Source organism: Mizuhopecten yessoensis, unplaced genomic scaffold, assembly GCF_002113885.1.
Source record: "Mizuhopecten yessoensis strain PY_sf001 unplaced genomic scaffold, ASM211388v2 scaffold10883, whole genome shotgun sequence".
NCBI classification, from domain to species: domain Eukaryota; kingdom Metazoa; phylum Mollusca; class Bivalvia; order Pectinida; family Pectinidae; genus Mizuhopecten; species Mizuhopecten yessoensis.
In genome coordinates this window covers 208,810-232,095 of record NW_018408769.1, presented here as the reverse complement: position 1 = coordinate 232,095, position 23,286 = coordinate 208,810, and the positions used below count along the sequence as shown (strand labels likewise).

At 35.7% G+C, this 23,286-nt stretch overlaps 1 protein-coding gene across 1 annotated transcript in view; it reads right to left on the bottom strand.

Moving 5' to 3' along the window:
- Positions 1-59: 59 nt before the first annotated feature.
- LOC110463266 (SCO-spondin-like) overlaps positions 60-23,286 on the bottom strand; it is a 33,730-nt gene continuing 10,503 nt past the window's right edge. Inside the window, exons 5-20 of the mRNA XM_021517714.1 lie at positions 22,329-22,502; positions 19,533-19,675; positions 19,167-19,218; positions 18,852-19,028; positions 16,383-16,568; positions 12,782-12,949; positions 11,152-11,225; positions 8,942-9,146; positions 8,649-8,816; positions 7,490-7,693; positions 4,901-5,071; positions 4,463-4,722; positions 3,963-4,119; positions 2,174-2,535; positions 801-1,101; positions 60-433 (exon numbers count right to left, since the gene is read on the bottom strand). Coding sequence (XP_021373389.1) covers positions 234-433; positions 801-1,101; positions 2,174-2,535; positions 3,963-4,119; positions 4,463-4,722; positions 4,901-5,071; positions 7,490-7,693; positions 8,649-8,816; positions 8,942-9,146; positions 11,152-11,225; positions 12,782-12,949; positions 16,383-16,568; positions 18,852-19,028; positions 19,167-19,218; positions 19,533-19,675; positions 22,329-22,502 — 3,002 coding nt within the window. The 3' untranslated portion in view covers positions 60-233. The remainder of the gene's footprint in view (positions 434-800; positions 1,102-2,173; positions 2,536-3,962; positions 4,120-4,462; positions 4,723-4,900; positions 5,072-7,489; positions 7,694-8,648; positions 8,817-8,941; positions 9,147-11,151; positions 11,226-12,781; positions 12,950-16,382; positions 16,569-18,851; positions 19,029-19,166; positions 19,219-19,532; positions 19,676-22,328; positions 22,503-23,286) is intronic.

The window sequence follows — 23,286 nt, the reverse complement described above, 5'->3', positions numbered from 1 at the left end:
AAAAAAAAATACAAATTGGCTTTGATTCCTAATTCAAAGCGATTGACAATGATTCGGTAATTGTACTCATAACTTAACAAACCATCCAACTTTCCCTAAGCAAACCATCCAACTTTCCCTAAGCAAAATCGTTTTCCGTCTTTTTTACTTTTACAAGGTAGTACTAATATACTAACAAAGTCAACTAAACTAAAAGTAAATCAACATTCGTTTTTAATTCAGGCATTGATAATCTATAACGACACTTTACAGAAAATTTGATAATGAAAGTTACATACCCTTGGCGTAATTTTTCGATCAGGACTAGACTTTATTTTCTTGTCTACATTAAACCATTCCACGTAAACATCACTTTCAGAATGCGCATAATGTGAAAAGTCACATCGAAGGACTACTTTACTGTCGCTTCGCTCAAGGATCTCCATAATCTTCTCTGAAAACGATATAGATCCACACAAAACCCATAATGTATATTCCAATCTAAATAAAGAAATCTTTCAATATCAAGAACAAAAAGCTTTCCTTAGATTCTCAGCTGTTTGTAAAACAGTTTAATTTTGTGGAATTAACCTCCTATCTCAGGATGATTACACTTGTTTCCGTTAGTGATTAAAATTTAAGAAACTTTTTCTCGAAGAAGCACTTATTACAGCATATTATAGGAACATAACCAAACGTGTTGACAAGGTCGGAAATATGAAAAATATGACACAATGAAACAAACACATGTGTTTCGAAGATAAGTTAGTATACTAGTCGAAGTTAAATAAGTATACCGTTTCGAAGGTAAGTAGGAATACCTGTGGAACTGACACCCTCGGTGTTCATGAACCCCCTGCTGTTCTCCAGAGGCTGGGTCCGCAGCGTGTAGTGTTGGCCGTTGATGGTGACCTCGTGGAAAGTCCCTGAAAATCCTCGGTCTGTTCCTGTAATAGCTGTGAAAATGACCCAGTCTTGACTCTCTCCTCCACCCACGAATACATGCGAGCCGGTGTAGTACGGCAGTCCTGGAGAGGTGAGCTGGACTGCCTTCCCTAAGTTTATACGGATACTGCTCATGATCCCAGACACGATAATGGACACGCGGTACCAACGCATCGACTGTTTAAAGGTAAAATTCGCTTCATTCATTTTAAGCTTCAAAACTTAAACAATTGCAATTATGTCACTGACATTTGCTTCAAATATTTTTGATTGCATATAATTTTGTTTGAATAACTAGCTTCATTACATGACAATAGATATACTATACAGTTTTACGACATATACAGTTCATATCTTACTCCTTCGGGTCAACATAAACTACTTTATCACATACCTGTTGAATCTTGTTATAGTAATACAAGCAATTATCAGACCATGAAATACAACGTTCTGTATTGCACATGTGCAATACGGAATGTTGTATTTACCTACTAGCCGGAACTACTTTTTATGGGAATCCCCTTGTCATGACGAACTGAAAAGTTCCCGCTATTTACAAAAACATATCAAAGTTTATTAAATCTTTGTATCGGTCTCTACCGAATACGGAAGGTATGTGATAAAAGCAAGACCGCACACTAGTGTTTTTCTAACGAATCAGAAAGCACTCATTTAAAAACACAACACATGTAACGAAGGGAGACATTATATGACCCGTGCGTGTCCTGGTCTCAAACTCATGACACCTTACCTTCTTGATAAAGAAGGTTTCGTCTATTAATCATACGAGTACCTGGATATCAAAGTAAAGATATTTACATGGATACGAATTGTACAAATATGATAACATATTACACACAGATCAATTACGATAAATATGTCTTCAAGATGAAGTGAAGGTTATTTCTGGGTTTTCTGATTGGTCAGCCTGATTTCGAATTAAAGCGAAAACATGGTAACAAATATTTAGAATAACCGTGAGAAATGCTCCATTCTGAAATGGTTTTACATGGAACTAGATTTGCTTTAACAACCGATCTGATATATCTGTCTGGATCTGTAGCATGTTTTGCTATGAGGAGTTTTAGACATACATTAATCTAGTAAAACGAGACAGCGCATGTCTACCTTGTTAACGTAACAACATTTCGGCCAAGGCCATTCTTTACACTTACACTGTCGTTTTCGGAACATGGTAGCGGTACATTTACCGGTAGTTATATGTAAGTGTATGAGGAACAATACTCACCTCTACGTCCTGAACGTTTTCACAAACAGATAGCTGTCCACAGTTGAAACAAAACCGGAGCACACCCTTGTGTATAATTAAGTATACAAACGATCCCGGAATCCTGCCCTCATTAAACAGCACGAGTCCTTCCAACTGTTGGGGCCAGATTGACATCTGGATATTTAATCTTTTAATATCGCTAATTGACAGTTTTATAAAGGTGTCGCTATAAAATTTAGGATATTTAGTGACTGGATCAACATGTACACTTTGTGTCAACCAGTCGTCCTCTGGCATTCCGTTCCCGTTCCATCCTGAAACACGTCGTAGACTCAGCATCTGGAAGTTCACATTGGCCTCAGCAATCACACCGACAAACCCTGCTTAAATAAATGTTTTATCATATGAAATAATGGAGGTAAACATGATCAATTTTCGAAAAAGGAACAATAATAATCCATGCACAAAAGTTTTGCAATTCATTTCTTCTAAAGTGTAATTCAATCCTGAATATTTACATTTGCATGGCATTGTCACTATATAGCCTCTTTGAAAGCTGTGTCGTTGATGTGACTTTAATTACCATGCATCACGAGACACAATTCTTAGCGTATTAATACAACACTGACCGGAACTACAATATCTAATATAGATAAACATGACGGCTGCTGAAATATCGCTGGGCATTGTGACATTTGACAATGCCATTGTAAATGTATGTGCAAAATAAAAAACACTTTCATTACAACGAAAACAAGACCAATGTCTGCAATATCGTACAAAATGCACATCGGTTGAAATCACCAATGCCGGCAATGGAAACAATTTTAACGCTCATGCAATCTTACATGTATCAGAAATATCGTGTGTTACACTGCATTGATCAACAGGGGTTCGTTACAAATGTCTGAAATACACATATTATATAGACCTACTGACACATATGTTACAGACCTACTGATATGAGTCACAGCACACATAAACATTTCAGACATTTGTAACGAACCTGTGCTCCGTCTCAAGATCACTCACATCAAACGCTATCTTTCACGCGTCTTGCATCCACCATTCCTCAGTTTCTGACGACATGTCAAATAACGAGGATGTTATAGAATCTACCGACTGTTGTCAGGTTCCCATACAATCAACAAATACATTCACGCATGGATTCTTCACAAAATGAGCAAAGAGAAAAGTTCGAATCAACTTCCAAAAATAACTCCCTCGTGGAGGGCAAGGTCGGATTTACGGTGGTCACTGTATTTGTCCATGCGCGAAATTTGTTCCGGGGAAAAATCGAAACAGTTTCAAATATAACTTTCAGCTCAGAGTTCTATTGATAAACTTAAATCACCCTATAGATAATCATACGCAATTGTATTGATACTGAATTGTGGAATAAAATTGAAGTGTTTGTTAAAATTACAATGTACTACTTTGTTTGACAATCAGCACGCGACAATACGCTGTTCAAACTATTGAACGAAATTGTGTGGACTGTCCATAAGGCGATAGTTTTTAATTTTAAATATAAATTATAAGTTAAAAAAGAAACATAAGAGGCAGAGGAAACGTAAATAAAAGTATTGAACTGTTTTTGTATGGTATTTATGATATTTAGCCCGCATTATGTTGTTTGCTTGCAAAGCTGTGTCATTCAAATAGATCATAAATACCATACAAAAACAGTTCAATGCTTAATTACCTATCGAAGCGTTTGTTATTGGATATCATCTTAAAGGTTGACATTCATGCTTCAGAAAATGTTCTAAAACAGACAATGTTTCACAACAACTGTTTTACTCACCGTTGTCTGTTTTTGCCCCTAGTGTCATTCCACTGTCATAGTTAACCTGAACGGAGGGTTTGGGGTGATACTCAGCACGGAGATGAGCGCCATTATTGACCCTCAGAAATCCATGATATTGAGACAAATAAACATATACAGTATGCCATTCTCGTACCTACAATGGACACATGTAACATTTCTTGTACCGATTTATATCAAAACTAAATACAAGTAAATTGACAAGAGGTAAATGAGAGTAGCAATCCACCACATAGCAGATACACAATATACGACAGAGTGATCAAGAATCCATTAAAATATTATCATGAAATATTTCTGGTGACGACATTTTCCCTCCTTACCACCATTTTGCAAATATATCAGTGCAAAAAATATTTGTGGTATTTCAATCACAGAAATCATCAAACCTCTGCTGGTTCTGATACGCTTTTAAAACAGGAAGGTTGATGTGTGGGAATACATTTCCTCTATGAGTCCAAATACTTGTATTTGCCTACCTGTAGTGTTGTGTTAGACTTGATAGTTATCCTCGACTCTCTGTTGACCCCCACTACGTGGGGTTTACCGTCAACTAACGACACAGTTACACTATGACGACATTTTCCCACATTGCATGCCCGCGACCTGTACACAATGGTCCCGTGCGGACGAAGTGGTTGCAGTAATAGGTGGAGACTCAGGTACGACTGGGGTTTATGGAAAGGAGAATACAGTAACCCGCTGCTACCGTTCAGCCTCACACCTGTGTCCTCCCGGTCTACAACAATACCATCATTTGCAATGATATCATAAAAATATCACATAATTAGCATCACTAAATATAATCAAATATCACTACGTCTCACCCTTAACATGATTTATCGATTATATCACAATGAAGTTTGCTTGTTCAACTATCTAAAAAAAAGGCGAATGATTAGTGTTTGATAGTTTACCTGGACATGGACCGTGAAAACAGGGTGTCATTTCTGATCCATGACCTTTGCAATGTTTTCCTCCGTACAAAGGAGCGGGATCGGTGCATGTTCTGTCCCGGAAATGGAGCCCGCCTCCGCATGAGTGACTACAGGCGGACCAGGAACCCCAATGAGCCCAGTCACCAGCAACTGCAGACATAGCAATAATTGGGTATACTCATTACTATTTCTGGATGCAATATTGAAAAAAACCCAAAACATTTTGAGTTAATTGGCTGAGTTTTCCCAACCTTAACGGTTGTCGAAAATATAAATGTTGTTACCCCCTGTACTGTTGCCGAAAGCGTAACTTTCATCTTACATGACCCAGTGCCGTTTAAACTGCTTTAATTAGAATACACATCATCTTAATTATTTTAGTGATGAGAACTAACTTCCTTTTTATAAATTTAAATGTATCTAAACTGTTGTAGCAAAAGGAGGACGAAAACCATGTTTACATTTTTCTTACGTGTGTTTTCATAACAGAAATAACTTAAAGGCAATTTTCCAATGGAAACTGTTCAACAGTAAACGATTTTATTTGAAATTTTAACTCTTTTCTCACTTCTAATTAAGCATCAAACTGCAATCCCGTGAAAATATTATCGTTTCAGCCAAATTTTAATTTTTCATACAGAAATAATTTCAAAAAATTACTCTAAAGCGCTTTACAGCATATGGATATAAGTATAAGTTATAATTGAAAAAGAGAAAAGGCTTGCAATCACCATTTTACATTAAACAAGATAATTGTCTAAAATGTGCATATAAATGAATAAATAAAGGGTAGTAGGTACATAACGTTTCTGCTAAGAGCCTAAAATACAGACGTGAAGTTAATGGTCTTTAAATCCTTCTTGAATTTGGCCAGGGTTTGGACTTTCTATTAGCAGATGGAAAGCTATTCCAATGCCATTTAATCATGATTCTTAATATAAACTCTAGCAATATTTAAGCACAGAGTTTGTATTAAACACCTTTGGATCTTTCAATCCTTTAAGAGAAGTAAATCTGATTTGTGAAGATGTTTTGAATTTTAACTATTAAACCTCTTTGGGACAAGACGGACGACGCACGATGATGATCAAAAAACGACCGGAATAGGCAACATAAGACGTTTTCTCAGGTATCGGAGACTCCATACTCACGTGATTATAGCTTCATACTTACATGATGAGATACTACATCAACCCACAGCGTCTAATCTGAAACTCCATACTAACGTGAAAATAGCTTCATACTAACATGATGAGTTAGTACATATAACCACAATTTTATAATGTCCAACCTGTAACTTCATACTTACAAGATTGGCCACTAAATCTAACCACTATGTCGTATCTGTAGATCTAAACTAAGATGGGTACATATTGAATCGACTCACGTTGTTTGATCTGTAGCTCAATACTAAGATGAGTGCATACTGAATCGACTCACGTTGTTTGATCTGTAGCTCAATACTAAGATGAGTACATATTGAATCGACTCACGTTGTTTCATCTGTAGCTCAATACTAAGATGAGTACATATTGAATCGACTCACAATGCCTTATCTGTAGCTCCATACTAAGATGAGTAAATATTGAATCGACTCACGTTGTTTGATCTGTAGCTCCATACTAAGATAAGTACATATTGAATCGTCTCACAATTGGAAAAAGGCAGAACAGTTGATAAAACAATGAAATCGGTTAACTTTAACGATTAAAGCAGATGCTTTCCTTGAGGCTAGGAGACTTAAAAGGACCAGCAAATCAAACTTCTTATATTAAATCAATCATTTTACAGTAGTTGTTTTTACAGTAGTTGTGGTGGCAAATGTCATTTTTGATTTTTTATTAACTTTGATAAGTAAACAAACAAATGAGGATCTTGCACTCACTTCGGCCACAGGTGTTGAGCAAATATTATATGATATATATAATATACAATACTAACAACTGATATCTTATACTTTAGCATATAACGGGTGTCATGCACCTTTTAATTCACTTAAAATGGAGAGATATTTGAAAATGCCAAGTTTGAGTTGTGTCCAGAAGCCATAACTCATTATAAAACAAAAGGAAAGTACATATGTAGTCAATATTCAATCTATGTAAGTCTACTTAAATGAGTGAAGCTGTAAATTTCAAGTCAAAATATCAGTTAGAAAGGAAATTATTGAGAAAACAAATTACTTTTCAATTGAAAATGACCAAAAAAGACCCCCTGACGTAATCCTTCGTTTTATATAAACAATCTTTAAGTGACGATTGAAATTCTGTCTTTTTTTCATTCTGTTACATATGCTTGTCTAATTCATACATGTTTTCAAAAAAAGAAATGGTATTATTTTGGTTTTTAAGCTCATTTTGAAAACAGCACACTATAATTGTGATTTACCATACCCCTTTTGGTAACCTCAGAAACCGACTTTCGTTCAAAGTGTTGCCTTAGTTTTTCTGCATGTCATACAACAGGACATCTTTGAACAAAATAAGGAGGTGAAAATCCGAATATACCGGGGCCCAAAAAGAGCCTTATAGACACCCTTCTTTTGTATGTCTGTTGTTATTTATTTACCTTGACACGGCATCTGCCCACAACTTCCCCACATTTTGCTTTTAAGATGACATAGCATCCGCCTGTGTGGCAATAATGAAATGACTCGAAATAGTTTCATTGATATTTTCAGGTGACAATTCCTAGACCGGAGCCGTACACCAACTCCACACTGCTTGCTACAGGAGGCCCACTTTGCCCAGTGTCCATAGTCCAGTTGGGGTCCTTAAAAGATTATTACCTCAATTAAATAAATAGCCATCCAAATATATCAATAAATTAAAGTATCACCACAGCCTCTTATATAGGACAAAAGGGATTAAGGATATGGATCGCAAATAAGAGTCTGTTGAACTCCATGTCGCTAGTTGGTATGTTTATATCATACTTGATTTCATTTCGAACGATTTGTGGGCGAAGGGATGCATTTCCGATCTTTGTAATAACTGATGTGAATTACCTTAATTGCTTACCATGCGACGATTTCTTTCTTTTTAAGAAAGTTTAATGGTCAAACTAAGATTATTTAGCTTTCGGGATCGTTAGTTTTTAAAAAACACTTTAAGAAAATATGTTATTCACAGAAAGCTTAAATTGTTACAATTGTATTTCTAAGAGGGTACCTTTCGATTGGCATTAATTTTTAAATGATGTCGGCTCTAAACGGACAAACAAAGTTGTTTATATTGGAGTCGTATGTAACTTTCATTTTCCAAAATAGAAAAATTCAATCGATGTTATAATAATAGACTATGAGAGTGTTTCTGTCTGTTTAAATTAAATAATAAGGATTAACATTTATCATGTTCGGGTAATGTGGTATATAACGAAAACAATGTGTGCAGATGTATGCTTAGTGCATAAATCTACAGTATAAACATTGCCATATACATAAGATTGAAATTCAATTTTTATTCTGATAATGATGATGGTGATGATGAGGATGATGGTGTTGGTGATAAGTGTCATGATGATTATGATGATTGTAATTTGTTGGGGGAAAAAGACTTGAAAAATAAAAAGATTGAAAATAAAAAATCAAATTTCATTCAATATGTTAAAAGACAGTAACGGGGTACTTTGATATTCCTTGAGAATAGCTGACTTATCACATCAAATATCGACAACAAGACGTTCATATAGAAATAGATATATGTGCCGTTCGGACGTGATAACACACCTTTGCAAGTACCAAGATCGCACTTCCTAAATTGTCTGCTTTTTCCAAAACAAGTTCCACCAAACTGGGGGGGCGGGTTATCGCACTTCCGGTATCTCAGCCGGTATCCACGTTCACAAGTGACGGTGCAGTGTGACCAAGCCAACCATTTACTCCAACCACCGTTCACTGAAGGTATAAATATAACTGTATGAATATACATTGACAATGTTTGTTCAGTCCATGTTATCTACCGTTCACTTGCATTCCTCTACAAACAACTTATGCAATTAGCTGTGAAGTACAAACGTTACCTTGACATTTGTCTGTGTTGCAGAAGAGCGTCTGTCTGACCTCCCCAAAACACCGCCCTGCCACAGTACATTTCCGAGACCTTAGCTTCTGTCCGGTTTCACATGACTTGGAGCACCGTGACCAGGCTGACCAGTGGGTAAAGTGACCTAATCGGTCAGGCTCCAACTCGTACACATAAGGGTGTTGAGGGTCAAGTTTCCATACCTATTTTTTTTATCAAATATGAATGATTACTATGTATACATAGTGTGAACCATTAATTAAGACACAATCCGATCATGCAAACGCAAATACACCATTCTTATATGTATCTGGAAAAGAAAATCTTACTATTTGTTTGAGTTTTACCTGTGATTCCTGCAAGATGTGAAACCGTCGTTTATTACACTTTTGAAAAATTGGGATTTTTTACATACATACATACATACATACATACATACATACATACATACACACATACATACATACATACAAAAAAAACCACATAAACATGTATACACTTAGCTACATTTCATGTGATTTATTTTTAATTTTATAATATTATATGTCAATCATCAGATTCATCTCACCTATATCTATACATATATAATTTCTTTCTGGGGCTAAAGTAGATGAAGAATTTTGCATGAATCATGATGATATCAGCTGGAATTGAAATTTGGAATTCAGAAGTTTTGCCAAACAGTGCAATATCTTCCTTTATTTCGAATGTTTGGTAAGTGTATAGTATATCCTTCTATGTATGCCCTGTCAGAAGTTAGAGAGAATGGAGAGAGAAACTAGATCTCCAGTTAACAGTGGCGAAAAGTTGGTTAGTTATCCATTTGACTTTTGCTGTATAAGAAAGGTTTCTTCTATTAATAAAGGTGTTGTACATATCTCTACCTCCGTTTTTACTTCTTAATAATACATTAATGTGAAAAGGTATAAATGGTCTTTCAATAAATGAATTATTTGATCTTATATCATTATCACTCATCAATGATTTAATTGATTTGCAAATGCTTCTGTATTGTAGAATATTTCTTGTGGTAACATTATACTTTTCTTTAAAATCAGTATAGCTTAAGGGATTTTTTTTGAAATATTCATTAAAGCAAATTTGTGGTAGTCACTGCAGAGAGTAACAAGGAAATGACAGTTGTTGACTAGTGCGAAGTTTCTAACTCAAGCTACTGCAATTCAGAGTAGGTTGATGACCGTGACCTCAAATAACTCATAACGTCATAAACTGATGTACCCTCACAATGTTGCTTGGTTTCTTTTTATTAACATGTTATCAACAGCTAAGGACATTTCAGGACATGCCTCTATGTACGCTAAGTATTCCGGCATGCGTGTATGTGTATGGAGGCAGAGGAGGTTGGTGTATTTGCCATTGCGATGGCGCAGATCTAGAGTGTACTCAAATCCTATTCCTTCATTTCCGGCATTTAACCAAAACAAAGGTCTTCATCTTCGTTTGAAAATATGTCGAATCAACATGTCGATTTGACTGTTATTTCGAACCTTTTTTTTTAAATTTAAAACGCATACGCTTTGCTGACCATCTTTCTTATGAAGGCAATAAACTTATGAAGGCACAGACCACATCTATACTAGTTGTCCAAACATCACACATAAATAGTTGAGTATTTGTGCTTACGTGAACCAGTATATCATATAAATTTACCAACAAGAAGGTTATATGTTATGCAATGTTAAATGGTAACAGGGGCATCAGCACAATAGTGTCACAGCGAGTCAATTTGTAAAAATACACAAAGATATTATCAAACACATTAATAACAGTATACAGGCACTGCAAGGAATACAACAATATATAAAAATAATCAACTTAGTGTCAAGAGGGACATAACATTTTAATAGCGTGCGAGATGGACACAAAAACTTAAACAGCAATCTCAAGAGAGACACACAAGTTTAAAATAACATAAGGATACTAAGGGATGCACGGAAGCAAAATATGCAACAGAAGACGAAAGGACAGCTCAGAACAAAAGATCAAAGAAGATAGAGTTTCAACGCTTTGGGGACAACTGATTTATCTTCGGTGTCACGAATAAAATAGCCACAGCCTCCGATGCAGCAACCAACAGGATAACATCAATTGGTTAAGATTTTGACGGGTCTAAATACTTGTTAATCATCGATTAACTGTGGTTGCAAGATGACAGATAAATAATATAGTAATAACGCCGATCTTCACCTTTGGTGGTACTTTTTGTACAGGAACAAATGGCGATGCTGTGACAGGCGCTGTCCCGTTGACCAGTGTTGGATCTACAAAACGTCGGAACAGTGTGTTTATAGATGCAACAGGTGTGAATAATACACCACGCCTACAAATATAAATAAGGCACCAAGCCAACAAATATAAAGAATGAACAACACCAAATTGTACAAAAAATATCCCACACCAACAGCGAAAAAGAAACATCCACCAAACAGGAATAACGAATATTCCACACAAATAGATAGAAAGAATGCTCCACACCAAAAGGTAAAAATAGCCCCACATCAACAGAATATTTAACACCCACTGGTATAAAGAATGTCCCACAACACTGAGATAAATATCCTACAGCAACAGGGATACAAAATGCTCAAAACAAGCAGGGATAAAGAATGTCCCACACCAACAGACAGAAGGAACACTAACATGTAATAAGAATAACCCATATCAAAAGATACAAAGAATCATCCACGCTAAAATATATAAAGAATCCCCTAGACCAACGGGTAAAACTATACCCTACAGCAACACGAATAAAGAATGACGCACACTCACATGTATTAAGAAAGTTCCACAACATTAAATATAAAGAATATCCTATACCGCAGTTTCAAAGAATTCCCTACAACAACAGTTATGAACAATACTCCACACCAACAGGTATAAAGAATACCCACACAGGTGTAGTGCGTCTATTTAGCACTCACCAGTGGCACTAAAGAAAGACCCAGCTATAAAAAAAAGAGGGAACACATTTCCGCGTCAACACCTGCCAAATCAACTAGAACAATATCTAAGAAAATAATGCACCGAAGATTCTAAATGGTCAATTTAAGCCCATACAGAACAAAACACCGCACTTATAATCTCAGAAACATTACAATTCAATTCAAAACTCACTGTGGAGAAAAAGCATGACGCTGCAAGCCTGTTAGACAAATTTAACCAAACAACACCAAACAACACCAAACAAATACTACTCCGTGTTACTAGACCAAACAAAGATCGGCTTTGCAATGTTTCAAACACATTCGTCGTAGAACGTGATGATTTCAACCTTTCAGGGCGGAACTGTTTAGTAAGAGCCAAGTAAAACTGATAACTCTATTGGAACCTGGGAGTCATAAATTCATACTTTCTAAGTAATAACCGCTTACTATGAGCTGCAGAAATGTAGTATCCAACATCACAAAGCCATGAACCTGTCGATTGTATTGCTTTTACCAGCAACGTCATACACATATCAACGGAAGGTAGGTTAAATGATAACTGTTATTATTGTAAGACATACACCCTTATAAGCGTTCACAGATGTCATTTTTTCCACTTTTTTATGTGTTTTGAAAAATAATCTGTAAGTAGAATAACAAATTGATATGCACGCATACTGTACAATTTTCTGTTGATGAAAATATAATTATAAATAAAGCGGAGATTCTAATAATTAGGAATAACTGAGTACAGTATATTCCTGTGAATTTCGTAGCACTGCAATGACATGTCTAATTTAAATGTTTATCATTCAAGTTATAACATTCAGAAAATTCTTTATACAATATTTTCCATAGAGAACCTGATAAGGGAAGTAACTAAACAAATGTACCTTTCTTGCACCTGTTTTCACATAACGTGACATTGACTGACTGTCCAGTACAAAATGCACTATCCGAGGAGTGTATGCCGTCACATGTTCGTATCCGGATTTTTCGGCCTTTGCCACAGTCTGCTGAACATTCTGTATACAGCGACCACATTGACCACTTTCCATCAGCTGAAAATTACCCAAAATAACAATAGCATGAACTACTATACACTGTTAACTCTACATGTATTCAATGTGATGTACTACAAAGGTTTTATTATACATTGTTATTAATAAAAGCATCATTATATATACAATTTAACACAGAGGTATTGCTGTACCTTGTTACCTTTAGAGGTATTACTGTGCAATGTACCCCAGAGGTTTTCATATGCTTTGCTATCTACATGGGTATTAATATACATTGTTAATTATATAAGTCTTACTATACAGTGTACCTCAGAGATATCAATATGCATTGTTACCTACAGGGTATTAATATACATCGTTATTTATATAAGTATTACTATACAGTGTACCTCAAAGGTATTAATATGCATTGCTACCTACAGGGGAACTACTATACCATGTACCTCATAGGTATTAATATGCATTGTTACCTACATGGGTATCACTATATATCGTTATTTATATAAGTATTACTATAAAATGTACCCCAGAGGTTTTCATATGCATTGCTATCTACATGGGTATTAATATACATCGTTATTTATATAAGTCTTACTATACAGTGTACCTCAGAGGTATTAATATGCATTGTCACCTACAGGGGTATCACTATACATCGTTATTTATATAAATATTACTATACCATGTACCTCAAAGGAATTAATATGCATTGTTACCTACAGAGAAATCACTATACATCGTTATTTATATAAGTAATACTATAAAATGTACCCCAGAGGTTTTCATATACATTGCTATCTACATGGGTATTAATATACATCGTTATTTATATAAGTCTTATTATACCATGTACCTCAGAGGTATTATTATGCATTGTTACCTACAGGGGTATCAATACACATCGTTATTTATATAAGTCTTACTATACAGTGTACCTCAGAGGTATTAATATGCATTGTCACCTACAGGGGTATCACTATACATCGTTATTTATATAAGTATTACTATACCGTGTACCTCAGAGGTATTAATATGCATTGTCACCTACAGGGGTATCACTATACATCGTTATTTATATAAATATTACTATACCATGTACCTCAAAGGCATTAATATGCATTGTTACCTACAGGGGAGTCAATATACATCGTTATTTATATAAGTCCTACTATACCATGTACCTCAGAGGTATTATTATGCATTGTTACCTACAGGGGAATTATTAGGTAATGTCCCTCAGAGGTATTAATATGCATTGTTACCTACATGGGTATCACTATATATCGTTATCTATATAAGTATTACTATAAAATGTACCCCAGAGGTTTTCATATACATTGCTATCTACATGGGTATTAATATACATCGTTATTTATATAAGTCTTACTATACAGTGTACCTCAGAGGTATTAATATGCATTGTTACCCACAGGGGTATCAATATACATCGTTATTTATTTAAGTCTTACTATACCATGTACCTCAGAGGTATTAATATGCATTGTCACCTACAGGGGTATCACTATACATCGTTATTTATATAAGTAATACTATAAAATGTACCCCAGAGGTTTTCATATACATTGCTATCTACATGGGTATTAATATACATCGTTATTTATATAAGTCTTAGTATACCATGTACCTCAGAGGTATTAATATGCATTGTCACCTACAGGGGTATCACTATACATCGTTATTTATATAAGTAATACTATAAAATGTACCCCAGAGGTTTTCATATACATTGCTATCTACATGGGTATTAATATACATCGTTGTTTATATAAGTCTTACTATACAGTGTACCTCAGAGATATTAATATGCATTGTTACCTACCGGGGTATCAATATACATCGTTATTTATTTAAGTCTTACTATACCATGTACCTCAGAGGTATTATTATGCATTGTTACCTACAGGGGTATCAATATACATCGTTATTTATGTAAGTCTTACTATACCATGTACCTCAGAGGTATTATTATGCATTGTTACCTACAGGGGTATCACTATACATCGTTATTTATATAAGTATTACTATACCATGTACCTCAGAGGTATTAATATGCATTGTTAACTACAGGGGTATTACTATACATCGTTATTTAAATAAGTATTACTACACATTGTACCCTAGACAGGTATAACTACACATTGTTACCTAGAGAGGCATTACTATATTGTTATCTATACAGGTATTACTACACATTGTTACCTAGAAAGGTATTACTACACACTGTTACCTACAGGGGTATTACTATACATCGTTATCCACATAAGTATTACTAAACAGTGTACCATAGCATTATTAATATACATTTTTCTACATACAGAGATTTACCAACTGGAGTATCACCATACATTGCTACTTACCGCGTTATTTCTATAGGTTACATACAATGGTATTATCATAACTTGCTACAAATTAGACTAATACTATACATTGTAACTACACCTACGCATGCATTACTACACATTGTTACCTAAACATGAATTAATACATATTGTTACTTAGACAGGTGCTACTACAAATTGTTACCTAGACAGGTATTAATGTATTGTAACTTTGACAGGTATGACTACACATTGTTACCTAGACAGGTATTACTATATTGTTAACAAGACAGGTATACCTACACATTGTTACCTAGACAGGTATTACTACATTGTACCATATACAGGTATAACTACACATTGCTACCTTGACAGGTATTACTGCACATTATAACCTAGACAGGTATTACTATATTGCTACCTAGACAGGTTTTACTACACATTGTTACCTAGACAGGTATTACTACACATTGTTAACAAGACAGATATTACTACACATTGTTACCTAGACAGGTATAACTACACATTGTTATCTAGACAGGTATTACTACACATTGCTACCTAGACAGGTATTACTACACATTGTTACCTAGACAGGTATTACTACACATTGTTACCTAGACAGGTATTACTACACATTGTTACACCAACAGTGATATTCCTACATATCTTTATATACAGTGGTGATACTTTTGTTACATGAATCGGTATCACACTATATTATGGTATTCCTTCAGATTGTTACCTACAGTGGTATTACCCCACATTGTTATCAAAAACAAAATATTGCAAATAATGTAAGTTAATGTTTACAATTTATATACAGTAGTAGTACTTATACATTGTTAGTGCATTGGTGTAACACAAAATAATAACATGTTTATATTGTCAAATACATTGTTAAAATATTACATCGTAATAATCTCATTTACGTTCTGTAGTGCTCTAACAGAAACTTATTATATAGAATATTTACGTATATGTTGCCATAATTAGATATGACTATAGCATCATTTATATGTATCAGCAGTATACTTACCTCACTTTAGAAGATGTAGATAGTAGGTTCCTGTTGAATTTTCATGTTGAATTTCCAGTCAATATCGGGAACAATGGGATATACATGTACTCACCCGGACAGGGTCCGCGGAAACATGGTTCCCTGATGACGATTTCATTGCCATTTTTCTTCACCAAACCGCCACATTTACCAGGTGATAGGCAAACCCGCCGTGTGTTCCTCACACCATACCGACCACAGCTGACGGAGCAAGGTCCGAATTTTGACCAATCAGACATGTAGATCCCAAGAGCAAAGTCTGTAATCAAAGGTTTGGCACCGTAGATAGGACATGTCAACCGTGTGGATTCAGCTAGTGGCAAAATGTTTTAATTCAAAACTGAAACCAAAGTGTATTATAAAGAAATATTTACAGTTTCAAGCGTAATTGACTCAATAACCTTGGGGTTACCAGATTTTTAAAACTCATAAGTGTATACATGCAAAAGATCCATTGTTGAAATGTATACATTCCGATGACGTCACGTTGTTTACAGCGCCCGATGATTACTGCACCGACTGACAAGACGACTGGATTTTGTGTTAATTTCTACGTGTCAGTGTTCATTTACATACGTTAACATTGATGAAAAAGTGTAAACAATACCCAGAAATACGAAAGTATATTCAAATTTGACAATAACGTTCGATATACGGCAATTTGGCCGTTATACTTTCAACTGTACTCGATAAGGCTGGTAATACTAATAATGGTAATCACAGGACGGGTTCGATAATTTTACATGACCTACATGTCATATGCTTGCCTAAATACTGAAAGTAAGATCACAGCACACGAACCGGGATTTGTAATTATTGGAGTTAAAATCAAAATTATACAAGAGGCTAAATGGCCCTGCATCGCTTACCTGGTATTAATCTCACACTTGTAACCTCAAAGGTGATCTTAAACATCAAAAGAACCTGATAAAAGATTTAAAAACATTTCACCCCCTGTGACCTTGAAAGTCGAACAAGGTCATTACGTTGAACACATTTTATAGCTCTTCATCTCAGGATGCAATTTGCAAAATATCACAACCCTATATCCTTTTGTTTATTGAGATTAGGTCATTTAATTGTTTATACATATTTGACCAAATGTGACCTTGAAAGTGGGTCAAGGGCATTCAAACAAAAAACTTGATAGCCCTTCATCCGAAATGCTACTGGCTAAATATCAACATTCTGGACATTTTAGTTATTCAGAAGAAGTCGTTTAAAAGTTTTAAACATGTTTGACCCCTGTGACCTTGAATATAATTCAAGGTCGCTCATTTGATCAAACTTGGTAGCCCTTCATCTCAGCATGCTACTGGCCAAATACCAACATCCTTGGCCTTTTGGTTATTCAAAAGAAGTTGTTCAAAGTTTTGTGTAGACAATTGACCCCTGTGACCTTGAATATAACTCAATGTCATTCATTTGAACAAACTTGGTAGCCCTTCATGTCCCAGCATGCTAAATAATATAACCCTGTGCATTTTGGTTATTCAGCAGAAGTTGTTTAAAAATCTAAACATGTTTGAACCCTGTGACATTGAATATAGGTGAAGGTCATTTATGCTACTGACAAAATATCACCATCAGATCCTTTTTGGTTATTCAGAAGAAGTCGTTTAAAATTTTAAAACATATTTGACCCCTGTGACCTTGAATATAATTCAAGGTCATTCATTTGACCAAACTTGGAAGCCCTTCATATCCCAGCATGCTAAATAATATAACCCTGTGCATTTTGGTTATTCAGAAGAAGTTGTTTAAAGTATTTAACATATTTGACCCCTGTTACCTTGAATATGGGTGAAGGCCTTTTTTGAACAAACTTGATAGCCCTTCATCATAGTTTGCTTCTGGCAAAATATCATCACCCTAGGCCTTTTGGTTATTAAGAAGTTGTTTAAAGAAAAATATTGACGCCGGATGACAAACGGACGGCGGACGCCGCACCACGGCATAAGCTCACTTGGCCTTTCGGGCCCAATGTGTATACATTGTGTAGTTTGGACCAAATGCACTAAATATTTTAGGGTTAAGGCTAATTTTACTTCTATCTTTGAACATTGACACAGTCAATCGTGCCGTCTAATCGATCGTCATGACAGACGGAAAGATTATCGGCGAATTGAAAAGTGTTCCACGTAGTGCTTTTTATACCAACGGCTTTTGCCACATACACAAACATAGAAGCATTCCGAACTTCAAAGAAATATTGCAAAGATTTACTATTTGGAGTTTGGATACGAACAATCTGGAACGGCTGCTTTAATCACCAGTCTTTAAAGAAAGTTATTTTTGTAAGAATGCATGCTGTATTTACTAGTTGAAAGTTAGTCTCTGTGCTTTATTCACCAGGGCTGATAGAACGAAGAACCAACATAAAAAGAATGTGCGAGCAAGTCTGAACTGCACCCATTTAGCATCAAACACATGGAAGTCTGAAACAGCTAAAATAGACCATACTTCTGTAACATGACATTTGTTTATATATAAGTATATCTGTCAGATATAGTAGACTCTCTATGACGGTCTGTGTAGTTACCTTTCTTTTCACACTGCCTCCCAACACACGGTTCCTCCTCGTAGAAAGGACCCCGACAAATGAGACCGTTGTTTGCCGGAGGAGGTTGAGTACAGTTCCTGACCCTCCAGTGGATTCCACTCCCACACTTAGATTCACATGTCGACCAGTGTGTCCAGGAAGCCCAGTCTCCGTCCACTAGGGAAGAAACAACAGTAAGGCACCGTACAATGACTGCTACATCAATATTTAACTGTCAATACCACGGGAACCGTGACAGAACTCGTGTACTAAATACATTCTGTAGACACAAGCATACACTTGTAACAAACTTACCTGGACAGGCTCGCTTATATTTAACACACTGCAAACTTGACCAATACTTCCCCTTAAATTAAAACAAAACAGAATTAATATGGTAATTTCTTCATAAATATAAACTGTCAAACAATATAGGACATACATATTTTTTAACCTAGCTGTTAGTAAGACATGAATGTACATGTCAGACTATAATTTGTCAATACTGTATATTTGAAGAAACTTACCTCTATCCGTAATTGATACTTGATATTTTATCAAAATGCAAGGAAATTGACATGTTATAGCAAAAGGAAAAAGAGGAACTATTGACCTTTTAGAACCAAACTTTGACTTTTGCAATATAACACCAGAACCACAGGCGGTGGCCTGTATACGTACCGCATCCCCGGGCTGTAACACACTGACTGCCTGGTCGTACAAACAGTGACCCAGTAGACATAGAGGCCGCAGACGTGGGTAGGCCTGGTGGATCTTGGTCAGGAAAGCCTCCGACTCCACCAGTGCTGCCGTCCGTTCACGGCCTACAACCGAATTAGACAATAATTTTAAGGCCCTGTAGTAGTTATAGTATTTGTATTTTCCAATGAAAAATTGGAGCTATTGGTATGGCAAAGGTGAAGATATCAAAACAGCCTACAACGTGATATTTCCACTGCAGTTAAAATCACCCTGATTTCAAACGTGTCAGTAGTCATTGCATATCATACTGGACACGTTGTATCTTGTCTCTGTTAGAATTCACTACTCCCCATTCCAACACATAAAATAGATTCTACAGATCTCACCCTTGTAGTGAGACAGGGGAATATCTCAGTCATATATCAAGTATATGGTGTCACGTCAACAACGCATTGATATAATAGGAACATTCCGTAGTTATCCAGGGCCAACAGGGTAAGACAAAAAAGAACCAATCCCTTCTTGAAGTCAAGATATCAACCTTCAGAGGAAGATTAGTTATCAAACACGTGACCAGAGTCGTGTTTGCCAAATTTAAAATATTCCCTAACTCACCCCAAGGTAGACTATCCCATTGACTAGGATGATATGGAAGTAATTATATAATTTTGAGTGGTTGAATGATCAATATTTGTCTGGTTTCAACTTTTAAAAACTAGGTCTTAACCAGTTTTAAATGCAACATTGCTAAACAAAACTCGTTTCATTTTAAATGGCCTAGCACATTTTAAAGGCTCTCCATGTGCCAATTAACCGCATCTCTATGGGATGGCTAAAGTAGATGTGTTCCAAATACTCTTACAACCCACGGATGTATGATAAGGAAAGTTTACCCTAGGTATTACCAAAACGGGGTAAACCCCTCTCCTTGCCTCAGAATTAGCCCAATTCAAAACTTTGAACATGAAGTTGGAATTTCCTTTCCTGTATTTCTGGAAATGGAATTTTACGTTGTTTTTTTTCTAAAAGTAGTGAAAGGGCGGTAGACTGTTAACAAATCCAAAATACTGCGGAAATGAAATCTCAGTGCTCCGTAAAATTTCACAATTTTCCGGAGATCCCTTGTACATGGTAGCGTTCACATTCACCATAACAGTATATGCCCTGTGTAATAAATAATGGTAAATAAATGCACATGTTGTAATTTGAAAATTGTGAGCACGCATGTCATATGAATGAATGAATGAATGAATGAATGCGAGCGGGAATATGCAGATCAAGATAGAACACAATATATTCCGCAACTCATTAACATTTAAGACGTTATTTTTACTACAATATAAAGATGTAGAAATTGCATCTTCGACATTTATTCGAAGGCATGAAAAAGATTAAATATACTTAGAATGCTTATGTATAAGATTGATTGAATTATTTGGGTTTATTATACAATCAATATTATTTCAGTGCAATATTGCCGTTCAATAAAAAAGATATAAAACACATACAATAAACATGCAAATGAGTCTTGTCACCGTGGGAATCAGGTCATATTCCTACGCACTACAACTTCTGTAAACAAAATGGCTGACCGGAGATACTGTTTGCATTGATGGCAAAGGCAGAGGCATTTTGAAATAATTCATCCATAAACAGCTATTCTCACATCAACACAAGGAGATCTCCCCGATACTTCACACAAATTCAACAGCCGCGAGCTCAAACTCCACTTCAACTTATAATTATCTGACACACACACAATCAATGGCAACCACCTGTCAACTTCATCAGTGTTGCAGGTTCATGGCAGATTCCACAGTACATTTTTTTTCGGCTCCATGACAGGCGGAAATATCGAAGTTCACATTCAACAATGACCAATTCCCAAGAAATGAGCCCTTGTTAGCGAAAGTGACCATGACTCCAAGTCCCAGTAAAGTTTTAAAAATTGCCGACTTCGATGTGTATTGTATTGACCTTCACATTGACAGTGCATGCGCCGTTGTGTCAAACTATTATTTTCGTAAACGCTGGGCCTAATGAATGTTTTTAGTGTAAAAAGTCTTTATCAATGTTGTTATAACCTTATTAAAACATTGATTGATGATAAAAAAATCTAAACATTGTTTGATCATTGAAAACGGTTTTCAGGGAGAAGTTTCTGGAACTAATTTTTGTGGCGCAGCGAGCTCCAAACATTATGCATGTGAATATTACATGAACACCCGTGTCAGATCCGCTATTTATTGCACCGTTGGTGTCAAAACTGTTATAATCTACACAAATAAAAGCTATGAAAAAAAAATCTGGTGTAAAAAGTGAACTATCACGAAAGGTGATGCTGTATATACATTTGATTTTATCTAAACGTAGACTTTTCTTAATGTATAATGTGAAAACGTTTCTTCCATTGTTCTAATTATTCAGGTTCCACATATTGCATTGACAAAAATTACCACATTGGCTATATTGTAAAAAATGGAAAAAAAATCTTTCTAACAAAGCGGTAGTTCTGATCCATCTAAAGCTAATATGCTAATAATTGTTCTTTTAATGTTTATCAGAAATGTTATATTATTTTTAACTGTGGCTATGTTATTGTAATTAGTTAAAAAATGTTCCGTGATTGAAAGGATAATTGATATGTGACCTGGGTGAGCATGTGTGTAAGGTGTAACTAGAGTGTATTGCTTCTAGCATAAATGTGCCCCTATCTATGAAGCTAAGTGGTAATCACGAACACTTTCTATACACAGTTACATTGTTTATACTTACTTAGGTAGCACTTTCCACGACATATACTGGATCTGGTATTGTATCCGGAACACGTCAGTCCTTCGTTTACTGGGTGGGGGTTGTTACACAGACGTGATCTGGTGGAGTTCGCCTCCTCTCCACACCCCGCCGTACACTTACTCCAAGGACTCCACGCGCCCCAATGTCCATCAACTAATCAAATGTATAATTTAAAAATGTGTATTTGACAATATTAAGGTAAGTGTTAAAGAGTATAGGTCGACCAAAATGGAGACAAGTATGTCCACCTGCAGATAAAGTTTAATACAAGACGTCCACCATGACATGTTGACATGCTATCATCGGCAATTAGTTCTGATCATATTTTTTTTGCAATCACGTTATATAAAGAAAATACTACGAAAATCAACCTTGAGAAAAACAGTTTTATACTCTTGTGTCAGAGAAGTACTGAGTTAGTACAGAGATATTAGTCAATCATTATGTAGACATAGGGGATATTATATTTTAGTGAGGGTGCACATACGCCTGGGTTGAAGTGATGCACAAAGTATGAGAAGCTATCATTCAGTTTAATTAATAAAATTCAAATTTCTACCATCAAACCACAACACTGCATAGACTTAGCACGGTGTCCCAGATTGTAGCGTCAATGTACCGCCAAGGAACAGCACTCTACGTCAGGAAATGTTCGATATTAGGCCTATTCAGAATTGTCGACATCACTTCAGCAATCCACCTCTTATCTATAGAAAACAGCTACAAGGGGACAAGGCATTTAGCTCATACAATCACACTTCCCATTCCAAGTCTTTCAGCATACCTCCTTCCCGATACGTCTATGGAATATGTTCCTGCAGATACTAGTCCTGATTGAAGAGGCCGAAATATTGGGTCAGGCACAACTAAGCCAGGTCGGTGCCCTACATTAATAGTGCACCTCTGATTATTTTGATTTTTTCTTTGCTATTCGATA